Raw genomic sequence first — 12,679 nt, forward strand, 5'->3', positions numbered from 1 at the left:
AACTTGGCGTGCATGACGAGATGGATATAATTAGCGGTCGTTGCCAGCTTCTTTTCGGAAGCCCGGAATCGTGGTTGCTAAATAAGTGGAGGGACATGCTAGGCTCCGATATTTTCAAGCCAACGTAATTGGTATCGTCGTGGATGAAGTTCACCTAACGTACAAATGGTAAGAGATAGTCTTACTGGATGACTTAGTAAATACTTAATGTTGTGATATAAATGAAATGTTGTAAACATAGTAGGTGTTGATGTACGTTCTCTAAGAGTTAGTATAATCACAATGTTAGTGTCATTGTAGCGAAATAACTAGCAGTTCGGTCAGGCTGCAAAAGAACGTAACGTACGTCCACACACTCCGTTGCTCTGATTGGTCGTAGGTCTATCCAATTGAGTGCAGAGGCATTTTTCGGTTGAGACACGCTTCATAATTATAGCTCAATGGAGCGGTATCAGACTCTAATTCTGACTAGAATTGAGTATGACAACGTCAGGCTAGCAGACCTCTGATCGCTAACTACATCAGCTGACCCTCAACTGCTCAATCCCTCCACCTGCATTAATCAACAGTATTTAAGCCCAGTCAATCAGACGCTCTGCAGTCTGTCGCACAGACATTTGCATCCACCACCTCCCCTTCACCTCAAATATCTTAGTTTTCACAACCATCGCACCCCTTTTTAATTATTTTCACGTGTAGCATACTAAAATGTTGGTTACTGACAGGCTGGGGGATACATGCCAAAGGATGCATCTTAACGGTGCAGTATGACAACCGAGCCCCTTGATTCCTCAGCCTTTGGCCAAATTCAGATAATAATCTTTGGTATTCTTAAGTGGTCCTGACTGAAATATATTTATGTATTATTTCAAAGAGATTTAAAAAATATATTATTCTCCTACCTAGGGTTAATGTAGTTCAACTAAAAGTAATAAAAATACAACCTTGAGTTAATCTATGACCTGCAGTTGAGCTCTTTGGAACTAAAACAAGTAATGAATGACTAATGTTTGTCTTTACAGTTACAGTGGATGCTGTCGGGTAACTCCTAAAGTGCACAAAAGCTTCATTAAATCAACCTTGTGAAGTTCTTTTAAAACTTGAAAAAACAAAGAAAGTTATAAGTAAGGAATAATTGACGACTGGCTGTTGAATTATAAGAAAATAATGCACACACAAGGTGGTTATTTGCGTCGTGCCGTTACAACGGTGATGTGCATTACTTTTAAATAATTCAAAGGAGTCAATTATTCCGCTTATATCATGGTTACCACAAATAGTGCCAATTTTTAAGACATGTTAAAGCAACACTATGTAGGTTTTTTTACCTTTAAATAATGTCTCTAAAATTATTTCAGTGATAGAACAACTTTTAACTGGACAAATTGTACTGTTGCTGCAACCTGAGCAGCCTCCTAGCTGCTACAAGCACACTCTGAAAGTGGCTGTGGAGGGTAGAGCACACAGCCCCTCCCCTCCCCCTGCCTGCAGAAGAGTGTCTGATACCAGGCACTGTTGCGCTTTTCAACCACATGGGGGAGCTGTAAGTCATTTTTACATGGAAACTACATAGTGTTGCTTTAAAGGCTAAGTGTGCGGTTATTGAAAAACAATCAACACCCATGGAACATTTCTCAGCCAATCAGAATAAAGCATTCGACAGACTCGTGGTGTAAGGGCAATTTAAACGATGTTATGAGTAAAGGAGTATTTTGATTTTTAATCCCTTGATGGTGATGATGATGTGTATTTTAGGACCAGAAGCAGACCGACTCTATAGAGATATTACAGATCCAGCTGGAGAATGTGACTCGACTTCTTCTCAGTTTATCTGTCAGTGTGAGTCAGCTACAGAAGGAGGTAAATAAACAACATTTTATCACTGCAGTATTTTATACATTATAATGTTATATGTGCATGATATTCGGCTAAATCTAAATGATTCATGGCATTATTATAATATTATTGAGATCACGCTAGATTTTCAGCATGCTGCACATATGTGATATGGGTGATTCTCACGAAAACTTGGTTTTAAAAATGTCAAGCATGAAAATGTAAAAATTGCTTAAATTTACTTTTTTCCCCACCAGACATTGAAAAACATAATTTTAAAAATTTGTCCTAAATCTCATTACCAAATCAGTCAGAAAACATCAACACTGACATATTTTCAAAATGACATGACAAACCTGAAAGAACATAATTTGGAGATTCTGCACATGCATTTAAAATCAAAGTATTATGCTTCTATTAATAAAATTAACATTTAATAAGCATCTGTTGCGGTAATGATAATCAAAATGTCGTGTAAGCATTCTGACAAGACAATATTTCAAATTAACTGTAAAAAAATGATCTTACCGGGTAGCCATCTTGAAGTAACTGGTCCATGTGCTTGGTCACTCAAAATCAAACTGTATTAAAATTCTGTATGTGTGCTTAAATATGGAATAAATTTCCCGCCTAATGTATTGAGGTCATGGATCAAAAAATTATATGCGTGAATGAAAAAATAATAAGCGCAAATTTGACCTTCAAACAGAATTAAAATTAAATTGCACAAAACTGAAAAACGAATGCAAAGTTATCCAAATTGCATACAAAATGACATTTTCTTTGTTTATATTACTCCTTTATTTCTTCTCTTTATTTGTTTTGTATGCTTGTGCTGTTTTTTCTCTTGCTCTTATTTCCACACTCTGCACTTGCTTTTCCAAAAGTTGCAGTTAGAGTTTCATGCAAATCAGGGCGGACTTAAGCGTCACCATTGGTCCGCTAGTTTTAGATTGACAGCTCCTTTAGCCAATCAGTTGAAGGGGAAGTTGACGTCACTCCAGTGCGACTCCCGGCTGCATAGTCGTGCAGGAGAGGATGGATAACCGTCAGCTGGCAAATATTAGACAATTAAATATCATTAAACAAAATATTGTTAGTGTTTGACAGAAATACACTTATGTCTGTTGTGAGTACTCTTTGTCAGTTCTTTAAGATAATGTGTCATCCAAGTAAATGAAAGTCCGTTAAAGTCCGTTTAGGTTTAGGCAGTGGAGTGAGTCTTTGCAGTTTAAGGCTAAAATGAATTACATACATTGGCTTTACACATTCTATGCTCAGTACACTATAATGATAAAGTGATAATAGTTAAGTTATGTGCAAACTTAAACTGTTCTCAAAAAGTGTTGCGGAGGATCAGAACATCAGGCATGGACACATCATTTTCCTAATTTTTCTTCATTATTAATATACATGAATATTCAGTAAATATTTTTTCTGTCATGTAAAGTAGTCTAGCAAAACATCCATTTATTTTTTTTCTTAATATTTTTGTGTTAATTTGATTAAATTACAACATAACGCATGTTCAAACACAGCCGGACACATTGCGGTAATGAGAATTTCAGCAGAAAATGAGATAAAATTTACAATTATAAATTCTTATGTTGAAATCACACATTGTGCAAGGTAGAACACAGTATTGTGTTAATTCTGATGCTTTTTAATGTTACTATATTACACATTTTAAAGCTAAAATCATTAGTGCCGTGGTGTTTCAATGGTTTCGTGAGAATCACCCATATAACAACACACGCTAAGACATTGTGTTTATATCCATACATTATTTATAGCAATGTGCTTGCCCTGTTATTGTTGTTTTTAAAGCTGTATTGAACAAAAATGCTATTATTTCCTACATGTTAGATTTTCTGACAAAATTACACTGTGACGACTGTGATCGATTTTCTGTAGGTCTTGACATAATATGAATTTTTTTATATGAAAAGTTCACCAAACTTGAAGTTTATAAATGCAAAACTTGTTGGCATGAGCTTGCATTTTCAATCTCCAGCAGCATTCAGATCTGTATGAATAGAAATCAATGGGATAAAGCGTGTAGTGTGAGCGCACAATTTGATGCTCTACTGATTTGATGTGATTTTCAGGTTTCTGACAGGCAGAGCTACATGGTGCTGTGTCTGGTACTTTGTGTTGTCCTTGGCTTGCTGATTTGTTGTAACCATCATCAGATATTGGGTGATTCTCCTTTAGCCGACTCGGACACATCTTTATACCCTGAGAGGTAAAGATGCATTAACACAGCTCATGTGAAAACTCTGTAAGATACAAAGATGATGAAGAACATCAGACAGAAGATACATTTATAATGAAATGAGACTGATCTGCTTTTTTAGATATTTCAATCAATATCATTTAGTTCTATTTATAAGCTTGTCTTTTTCACTAGACTTTTGTCATTTGGGGACATTTGGAGCATGCAGTGTATAAGAGAGATTTTGTTTGTTTGTTTGATACTGCCTGTGACAAACATGTTGTTGTTTTGCAGAGATCTGGTGGATTATTATAATGATGTATTTGTAAGACGAAGAGCCTCTGATCCACTTTCACGATCCTCATTCCAGATGAAAACAGGTGAAAGCAGTCTTTTAAATCACAGGGTTTCTGACATGTATTTCTTTTCATATGGAAGCACATACAGTTGTCTTCTGCAACAGGTGTTTATCCGTCCCATTGAAAACATGAATGTTCATCCTTTTGCCAACAGAGTCTAATTAAAATCAAACATCAGCGATAAAATTGAAGAGCAGACTTTCAGCTTTGAAAAGAAATAGAATGCAAAACTTTTAGGAATTGCATTCCAGTTTTTTTTATTCCACCAACCGTGCCGCACAAGCCCTGAAAATTGAAGCCAAAACGTCTCGATCGCCCCCCAGTGACTGGTCCCAGTATAGGTCATAAACCCCACCTCCCCATGTTATTCAATGGGACTTAGGGGTGTGACGAGACACTTAATCCACGAGACGAGACGAGACACGAGATTGGGTTCACGAGAACGAGACGAGACGATATTTTTACACTCGAAACCCTCAATGATAAAATAAATGAATAAGAAACTGAAATCATGTTATTTTTAAATGTTTTAACTAATCAAGGACTGGCCCTAACAATTATTTTACTAACTGATAATGACGTAATTTGTTATTTTTGGGTAATAAAAATAGACCCAAGTGAGTAGTAGCCTTTAAAATTACATAATAACGAAGATGTAATAATAATTGGTTCAAATAAAGTATTAAAACCAAGTTACATTAAACAACATTACATTAACAAACACATTACATTTGTGGTCTATAAATAAAAAGCAGTATGTATATATTATAACAAATGCCTGCAGGGGGAGATAGTTGACTCGTCTCGCGGACGCTATCTTTATACTTTCACTTTAGACGGAGAGAAACGCTTATTTTTTAGCCAAACAGTTTAAATCCATTTGAATATTTAATATACGTCCATTTCTTTATAATAGAAATGAACATGCAGACATTAAATCATGTAAACTCTGTGATGGTTTAATCTGCTGAGACTTCACATCTGACACTGATCACCAGACAAACACAATACGTCTCAGACTTTATACGAGCTCCCAAACGAACATTATTGGAAACCCAAACAAAAAAGCAAATGCAGTAAAAGACAGAATATAATGCATGCACTGTAAGAGGCTAATTACACCAACCACGCTTTAAACGCTTGGAAACGCAAGGCGCGACGCACTGCCTTTTTTAAAAAAAGAGCAGTGCGAGTCGACGCGGCTTTTAATATTGCTAGGCAACCACCTAGTCAGCTGTCTTGTCAATCAAATATTGAAGCGTGCGCTCTTTTGCTGTTAACTGTCATATTAGCAGAAACTTTAAAAAGATGACGCTTGCTCTGACCTTGGTTGAGGGTGAGAGGTGCACAAACACGCAGGAGAGAGTGAGCGAGTGGAGTCTGGTTCTTCAAAGCAACTGTAAACTTCCTCATTCGAGTGGACAATGGAAAGACGCGAATGACTTCGGGCGCTTCTCCGCTCTCAGCGTTCCTTCAAAGGCGCGTGCTGCGGCCGCCGGCAAAAACAGCATGGCGCTCAGCGCGCATAAACAGCGGGCAAACGCTCCATGCCCATAGAATATCATTTAAAAAAGGCGCCTGCAACTGCCATAAACGCTTTTGGTGTAACTGGCCCCTAAAATGGTCAAACAGTAAGCTGCATCCTCCGGAGGTCGCATATGCAGGCTGCATACGTCATTAAGGTTTATTTCAGATCATTAACTGAGCATTACATTCGGAAGTCGTGAGCATATTACAACAATTTGCGATTAACTAAATTATTAGTAAACTTTATAATTGTTAGTAGTCTCTAATAAGACAGTCTTTATGAAGTAAATGCAGTTTAAAAATGCGACCTCCGAAGGATGCAGTCTTTTATTTGAGAAACGGCCAGAATTTCACCTACACAATAAATCTCGCGAGACACACTTAATCTCGCGATACACATTTAATCTCGTGAGATCTCGTCGCACGAGATCTCGTCACACCCCTAATGGGACTTGAGACAAAAAAATGTATTACACTTCAATTATCTTTTTTGCAAAGCTTTCTGTAGTTTTATCACGCTGATGTAAATTCAAATGTTTGTTTTTAAAATAAGTTTGTGTTTAGTTAGTTCCCTTTCAGTCGGTCACTACGACGTCACGTCGTGACCGACGAATTGGAAACTCGGTTATGGCGCTTTTCCATTGCATAGTACCCCACGGTTTGGTTTAGTTTGGGTCGGGTCAGCTTACTTTTGGGAGCTTTTCCATTGGGTGCAGTACGTAGTACCCGATACTTTTTTGTACCACCTCGGTTGGGGTTCCAAGCGACCCGAGCTGATACCAAACGTGACGCGAAAACACTGTAGATCACGGATTGGTCTGAGAGAATCGTCATCAGCGTCATCGCTATAATGTAAAAGATTACCTTTACCTCAATGCTATGTCTCGAGCAAACATGTTGTCATCTGCTCTGCTATAAGTTCCCGAACTCCCATTTAGCGATGAAAAACATCCACAGGTTGAGAATCAGTGACACCATAACAGTTTTTTCCAGACTTGCAGTTTGTGGCGGAACATTTGCGACGAGCACGTCAGTATTATATATGCTTAAATGCAACCATGCCGTGGGTGTTTGTACAGAAACTGTCATGTGAGACAGAGGTATAGTGATAAACGCGATGTGCAAACATCTATTTGTGTTGGTCAATTTTAATTTTGTGGCGGACTGAGAAATAAATAACTGTATGGGAATATACAATGACGCTCTCACTTGTATGATGTCACAGCAGGCAGCGCAAATATAACGACACGCCTATAATCCCTCCCACTGCGAAGTGATACTAAACTCGATGGAAAAGCTAACCACGCCAAAGTGAGGTGAGCTGACTCGGCCCAGGCTGGGCTAAACCGTGGGGTGCTCTGCAGTGGAAAAGCGCCATTAGGGACCAATCTGCTTCGTATACTACTAAAACGCCAATTAACTTGGCATTGAGATATTTGCATAATGCTGGCGCCGCCCCGCCAGGTGCATATATAAGCTGCAGGTGCAAATATGGAAATTAGCTTTTTCGCTTCGAAAGCCGGCAGTATCTGCTGAGAAGCTACTCTCTGTTCTGGTGGGAAACGATTGCTGAAGTTAGTTGGACAAGCAGTACCACAGCGGACGCCGCAGTTTTTCCACTACTCTGCATCTTTTTTGTTTTGAGTTTTAGTGAGTGCGTTGCTGATCCCTGTGCGCATCATCAACTGAGCATCTAGAGTGAATTTCCCTAAAAGAGTGATCCGGAGAGCTTTGTGCCTTGTTAAAGGCAGCCACTCTCTCGTATATCCGGAGATCAGCGTCCTTTTCAGGATGGCTTTTCGTCCGTGTGTTCTTGGATGCGGCAAGTACATGGGTCTAAAGGACGGTCACGAGCGCTGTCTTTCATGCTTGGGCATCGAGCATGCGGAGGCTGCGTTCGCTGGGGGTGCATGTTCTCACTGCGAGGAGATGTCCCTTCTGGATTTACGCAGGCGGTTGTCGTTTCTACGGGAACAGCGTCCGCGTCCAGTGAGTTCTGACCGCCGCCACGGAGCGGCCGCGAAGCTCTCTAAGGACGATCTGCGTCTAACTGTGCTGAGCTGGTCGGGGAATTCGTCCTCCGGCTCTCAGCCTTCCCGTCCTCAGCCGGTAGAGGGGCCTATGGAGACTGCAGCATCATGTTCTACGAGCGCTGTAGAATCTGTTGTGCCTCCCTCTGGACCCGCTTCGACCGCAACACCCGAGGGTGGAGCCCCTCTTTCCGAAGCTGACTACAACGTTCTTCCTCCCTCTGGTCGGGTCGTGACGCCGGAGTTTGACCCGGAGATTGTGGCTGTGCTCTCTCGAGCGGCGGAGACTGTAGGGTTAGAGTGGGTTAACCCCCCTCAGCCCGAACCGTCCCGCCTGGATGATTGGTTCTTCGGAGCTGCCTGGGCTTCACAGCCCTCTCCACCAGTACCTTTCTTCCCCGAGGTGCACGAGGAGCTGTCACGGACTTGGAAGTCGCCGTACTCTACCCGGTTACGGACGATTCAACCCTCCCCCCTCACCTCCCTCACCAACGGAGCCGCTAAGGGTTACACGGGGATCCCCCCTGTGGAGCGGGGTGTCGCGATCCAGCTGTGTCTGACCACCGCTGCCTCCTGGAAGGACCGCCCAACCCTTCCCTCTCGGGCTTGTAGACAGTCGTCTGGTTTAACAGGCGCTGCCCATCAGGCTTGTGGAGAGGCGGCTTCGACTCTGCATGCAATGGCTTTGCTGCAGGTCCATCAAGCGAAAGCCTTACTAGATCTGCATAAGGGAGGACACGACTCACCCGTCTTCTCGGAGCTCCGGGCTGCCACTGATTTGGCTCTCCGCGCAACGAAGGTGAAGGCGCAGGCGATTGGTCGTGCGATGTCTACACTCATGGTCCAAGAATGCCACCTATGGTTATGTCTGGCTGACATGACGGAAGCGGACAAGAACAAGTTCCTGGACGCTCCAGTGTCACAGACTGGCCTATTCGGCGAGTCGGTGGAGTCTTTTGCTCAGCAATTCACCGCCGCTCAAAAGCAGACTGAAGTGATCTCCAAGATCATGCCCCGGCGCAAGAGGCCTGCCTCTCGTCCACCAGCACCGGCTGCCCAGTCTGCTCCTCACCGAGGGCGCCCTGCGGCGGCTGCCTCTGCACCCCCCCTAGGATGTCATCCAGGCAACGGAGGGGGAACAGCCATTGACAGCCCGCCCCGCCCACTCGGCCCGCTTCCCGTGGTGGCAAACGGGGATCTAAGCGGCCCTGAGACGGGTGACCTGGGATCGGATGGGATCAGTCTTTGGGAGACGGTGAACGCACCGCTCCTTCCCCCGGAGGAGGGCCGGGTGGAAAATATTTGGTTTCATTTTGTTTCCATTCCGCCGACTTCTCAGCCGGCACCCACAAAACCACAAAAAGAGTGCATTCCTATTTCTTCTCCAGGTCTTCAGAGGATCGAGAGAGCCGTGAGCGGGCATTCATCTGCTCATCCTCCCTCTCCTCCATCGCCAGCGGGTGTCCTGAGGAGTCTGAGCTCTCCACTGTGGAGACCGGACCACCAGCACCCTCAGCGGTCTCAGGTCAATGTCACAACACACACACACTGTAGTTGCGTGCGCTCCTACGGCGTGCGCACCGGCAGTCTCACCTGTTCTGCCCCACCCCGAGCTCTCCGGTTGTGCCGTTAATTCCCCTCGCACGGTCTCTGGAAGCTTACCAGCCCGTCCCGTTGGTTATTACGCACGATCCGCCTCGGCTACGAAATTCAATTCAACCGGCACACACCCAAATTTTCGGGCATTCGTTTCACTACAGTGAAAGCGTCCGATGCACATGTACTGCGTGCAGAACTCGATGTCCTCCTGGCGAAGGACGCGATCGAGCAGGTCCCTCCAGCCGAGATGAGCTCAGGGTTTTAAAGCCCGTATTTCATAGTTCCAAAAAAGGGCGGTGGGTTTCGACCGATCTTGGATTTGTGCGTTCTGAACCGATCTCTCCAAAAACGACCCTTCAGAATGTTAACACCGAAACTGATATTTCAGTCAATACGCCCCCAAGATTGGTTTGCAGCAATAGATCTGAAAGACGCGTACTTTCATGTGTCCATTCTCCCTCGCCACAGACCATTTCTGCGCTTTGCGTTCAAGGGGCGGGCATACCAATACAAAGTACTTCCATTCGGGCTGTCTCTCTCTCCTCGTGTATTCACGAAAGTAGTGGAAGCGGCGTTAAAGCCCCTGAGAGAGAGCATATTGGCTTACCTCGACGGTTGGCTTATAATAGCACATTCTTGGCGGACGCTTTGCGAGCACAGAGACTTAACACTTTGGCATCTCGCCCGTCTGGGTCTTCGGGTCTTTGCCCCACGCAGAGAATTTATTTTCTTGGGATGGAACTGGACTCGATCCATTTATCGGCACGTTTAACAGAAGCGCACGTCCAGTCAATTCTGACTTGCCTCGGTTCTTTCCGAGGGAAGAACGCGGTCCTTCTGAAACAATTTCAGAAGCTCCTGGACATATGGCAGCAGCCGCGGCTGTGACACCGCTCGGGCTGCTCCATATGAGACCGCTTCAGCGTTGGCTTTACGATCGAGTCCCGAGGAAAGCGTGGCGCACCGTGTAACCATAACACCTGCGTGTCGTCTAACATTAACCCCGTGGTCAGACCCTGCGTTTCTGAGAGCAGGGGTTTCCATGAAACAGATATCTTGGCATGCTGTTGTACACACAGATGCATCCAACACAGGGTGGGGAGCCACGTACAACGGGCTTGCAGCCTCGGGGGTGTGGACAGCACCCCAGCTGCACTGGCATATCAATTGCCGCGAATTGTGGGCTGTATATCTGGGACTCGTACGCTTCGCTACGGAGCTGCGAGGAAAGGATGTACTAGTACGCACCGACAACACTGCGACCGTTGCGTATATCAACCGTCAAGGCGGTTTGCGCTCTCGTCACATCTCGCATCTTGCCCGTCATCTCCTCCTTTGGAGTCAGAAGCATCTGAGGTCCCTTCGTGCCATTCACATTCCGGGTTCGCTCAATACAGCGGCAGACGCGCTTTCCCGAGCTGCGCGCCCCGGAGAATGGCGACTCCACCCCCAGACGCTCCAGCTAATTTGGAAGAAGTTCGGTCGTGCGCAGATAGATCTATTTGCGTCACCGGACAATACCCACTGTCGCCTGTTTTATTCACTAACCGAGGGCAGCCTCGGCGTGGATGCGTTGGCACACAGCTGTCCGCGGGGGATGCGCAAATACGCATTTCCACCAGTGAGTTTAATCGCACAGACACTGTGCAAAGTCAGGCAGGACGAGGAGAGCCTTCTACTGGTCGCACCTTACTGGACGACCAGGAATTGGTTCCCAGAACTGATGCTCCTCGCGACAGCCCCTCCCTGGCGGATTCCCCTGAGGAAGGACATTCTTTCTCAAGGAGGGGGCACATTATGGCACCCGCGCCCCGACCTGTGGGATCTCCACGTATGGTCGTTGAGCGCACTCAAGGTTTAGGTGATTTATCGCAAGCGGTATCTAACACCATGGCCGCGGCTCGAGCTCTGTCCACAAGACGGGCTTACGCGCTTAAATGGAACCTTTTCGTTGATTGGTGCTCTTCGCAACGCGAGGACCCCCGAGAATGCCCCATTAATATCGTGCTTACATACCTTCAACACCGGTTAGATGGTAGGCTGTCACCCTCCACCATTAAAGTTGATATCACTGCTATTTCTGCTCATCACTCACTTATTAACGGCAGATCAGTCGGCCAGCACGATTTAGTTATTAGGTTTTTAAGAGGTGCTCGTAGGCTAAACCCCTCGTGCCCTCCCTCTATTCCTCCTTGGGACCTGTCCATGGTGCTGAAAGCCCTGCAGGGACACCCATTCGAGCCTTTGCAGTTTGTGAGTCTGAAGTTTTTATCTATGAAAACTCTGACCCTGCTCCAGGGGTGCAAACTTGTCACCTTTCGGCGAAATTCGCCGTTTTTGATCCAAAATAGGCCATTCTTGTGATTCGTCTAGATCCGATTAGTTTTTGAAAATGAGTGGTGAGGGGGTCTCCGACAGAGTAATGAAATTATGAAAATCATGTCCAGCTATTGTGGTAACGTTGTTAAATCACTAGCCAGTTTGGCCGGTTATGTTTTACAATTTATAGCCAACTCATTTGCTGCCGAGGTTTAAGCAGTCTGCACACACTTAACTCGTAGTATTTTCTCATTTGAGGTTACGCGCCCACGTCACGTTGCTGTGCGCGTGGTCATAAAGCTTAACATTTGTTCACGCGCCGTGTATCCGCTTCTCAGTAAGCTTGTGAGTATTTTGCCGTTGTATTAGCCTTAAATGCATACACGCGTCAAAATTCCCATCTTTTGCAAGTATCCTCATAAACACGAACATTTAGGTCTTAAGAGAATGTAAACAACTAAAACAGAAAACGCATGTGTTAACAGTATATTAGATCCAGACTTCAGTCTAAAAGGGGAAGTTACCTAGTTTTACTCCTGTTTGTCACTCTTGTTAATCAGACAGCATTGAGAGAAAATCTCTCACTGCTCTTAACTAAATCACTTTCCTACCTTTAATAAGATTTGTACGTTGAATTGTACACAAGTTTGATTCGAGTTGCTTGTTCAGGGTTTATATTCATATACTGTATTATTAGAGCTTTGACTGTGATCAGAACAAACCCTGAATTATGTTTATGTGTACTACTAAATAATAATAAAAATACAAATTTCTGTAACACTGTTGAGTTGTGC

General features: G+C 44.2%; 1 protein-coding gene across 1 annotated transcript in view; it reads left to right on the plus strand.

Annotated features, from left to right (window-relative positions):
• Positions 1-12,679, plus strand: part of LOC129441447 (SUN domain-containing ossification factor) — a 41,663-nt gene that overhangs the window by 22,924 nt on the left and 6,060 nt on the right. The window contains exons 18-20 of the mRNA XM_073871726.1: positions 1,756-1,860; positions 3,945-4,081; positions 4,346-4,431. Coding sequence (XP_073727827.1) covers positions 1,756-1,860; positions 3,945-4,081; positions 4,346-4,431 — 328 coding nt within the window. The remainder of the gene's footprint in view (positions 1-1,755; positions 1,861-3,944; positions 4,082-4,345; positions 4,432-12,679) is intronic.

This window comes from Misgurnus anguillicaudatus, chromosome 2, assembly GCF_027580225.2.
Source record: "Misgurnus anguillicaudatus chromosome 2, ASM2758022v2, whole genome shotgun sequence".
Taxonomy (NCBI): domain Eukaryota; kingdom Metazoa; phylum Chordata; class Actinopteri; order Cypriniformes; family Cobitidae; genus Misgurnus; species Misgurnus anguillicaudatus.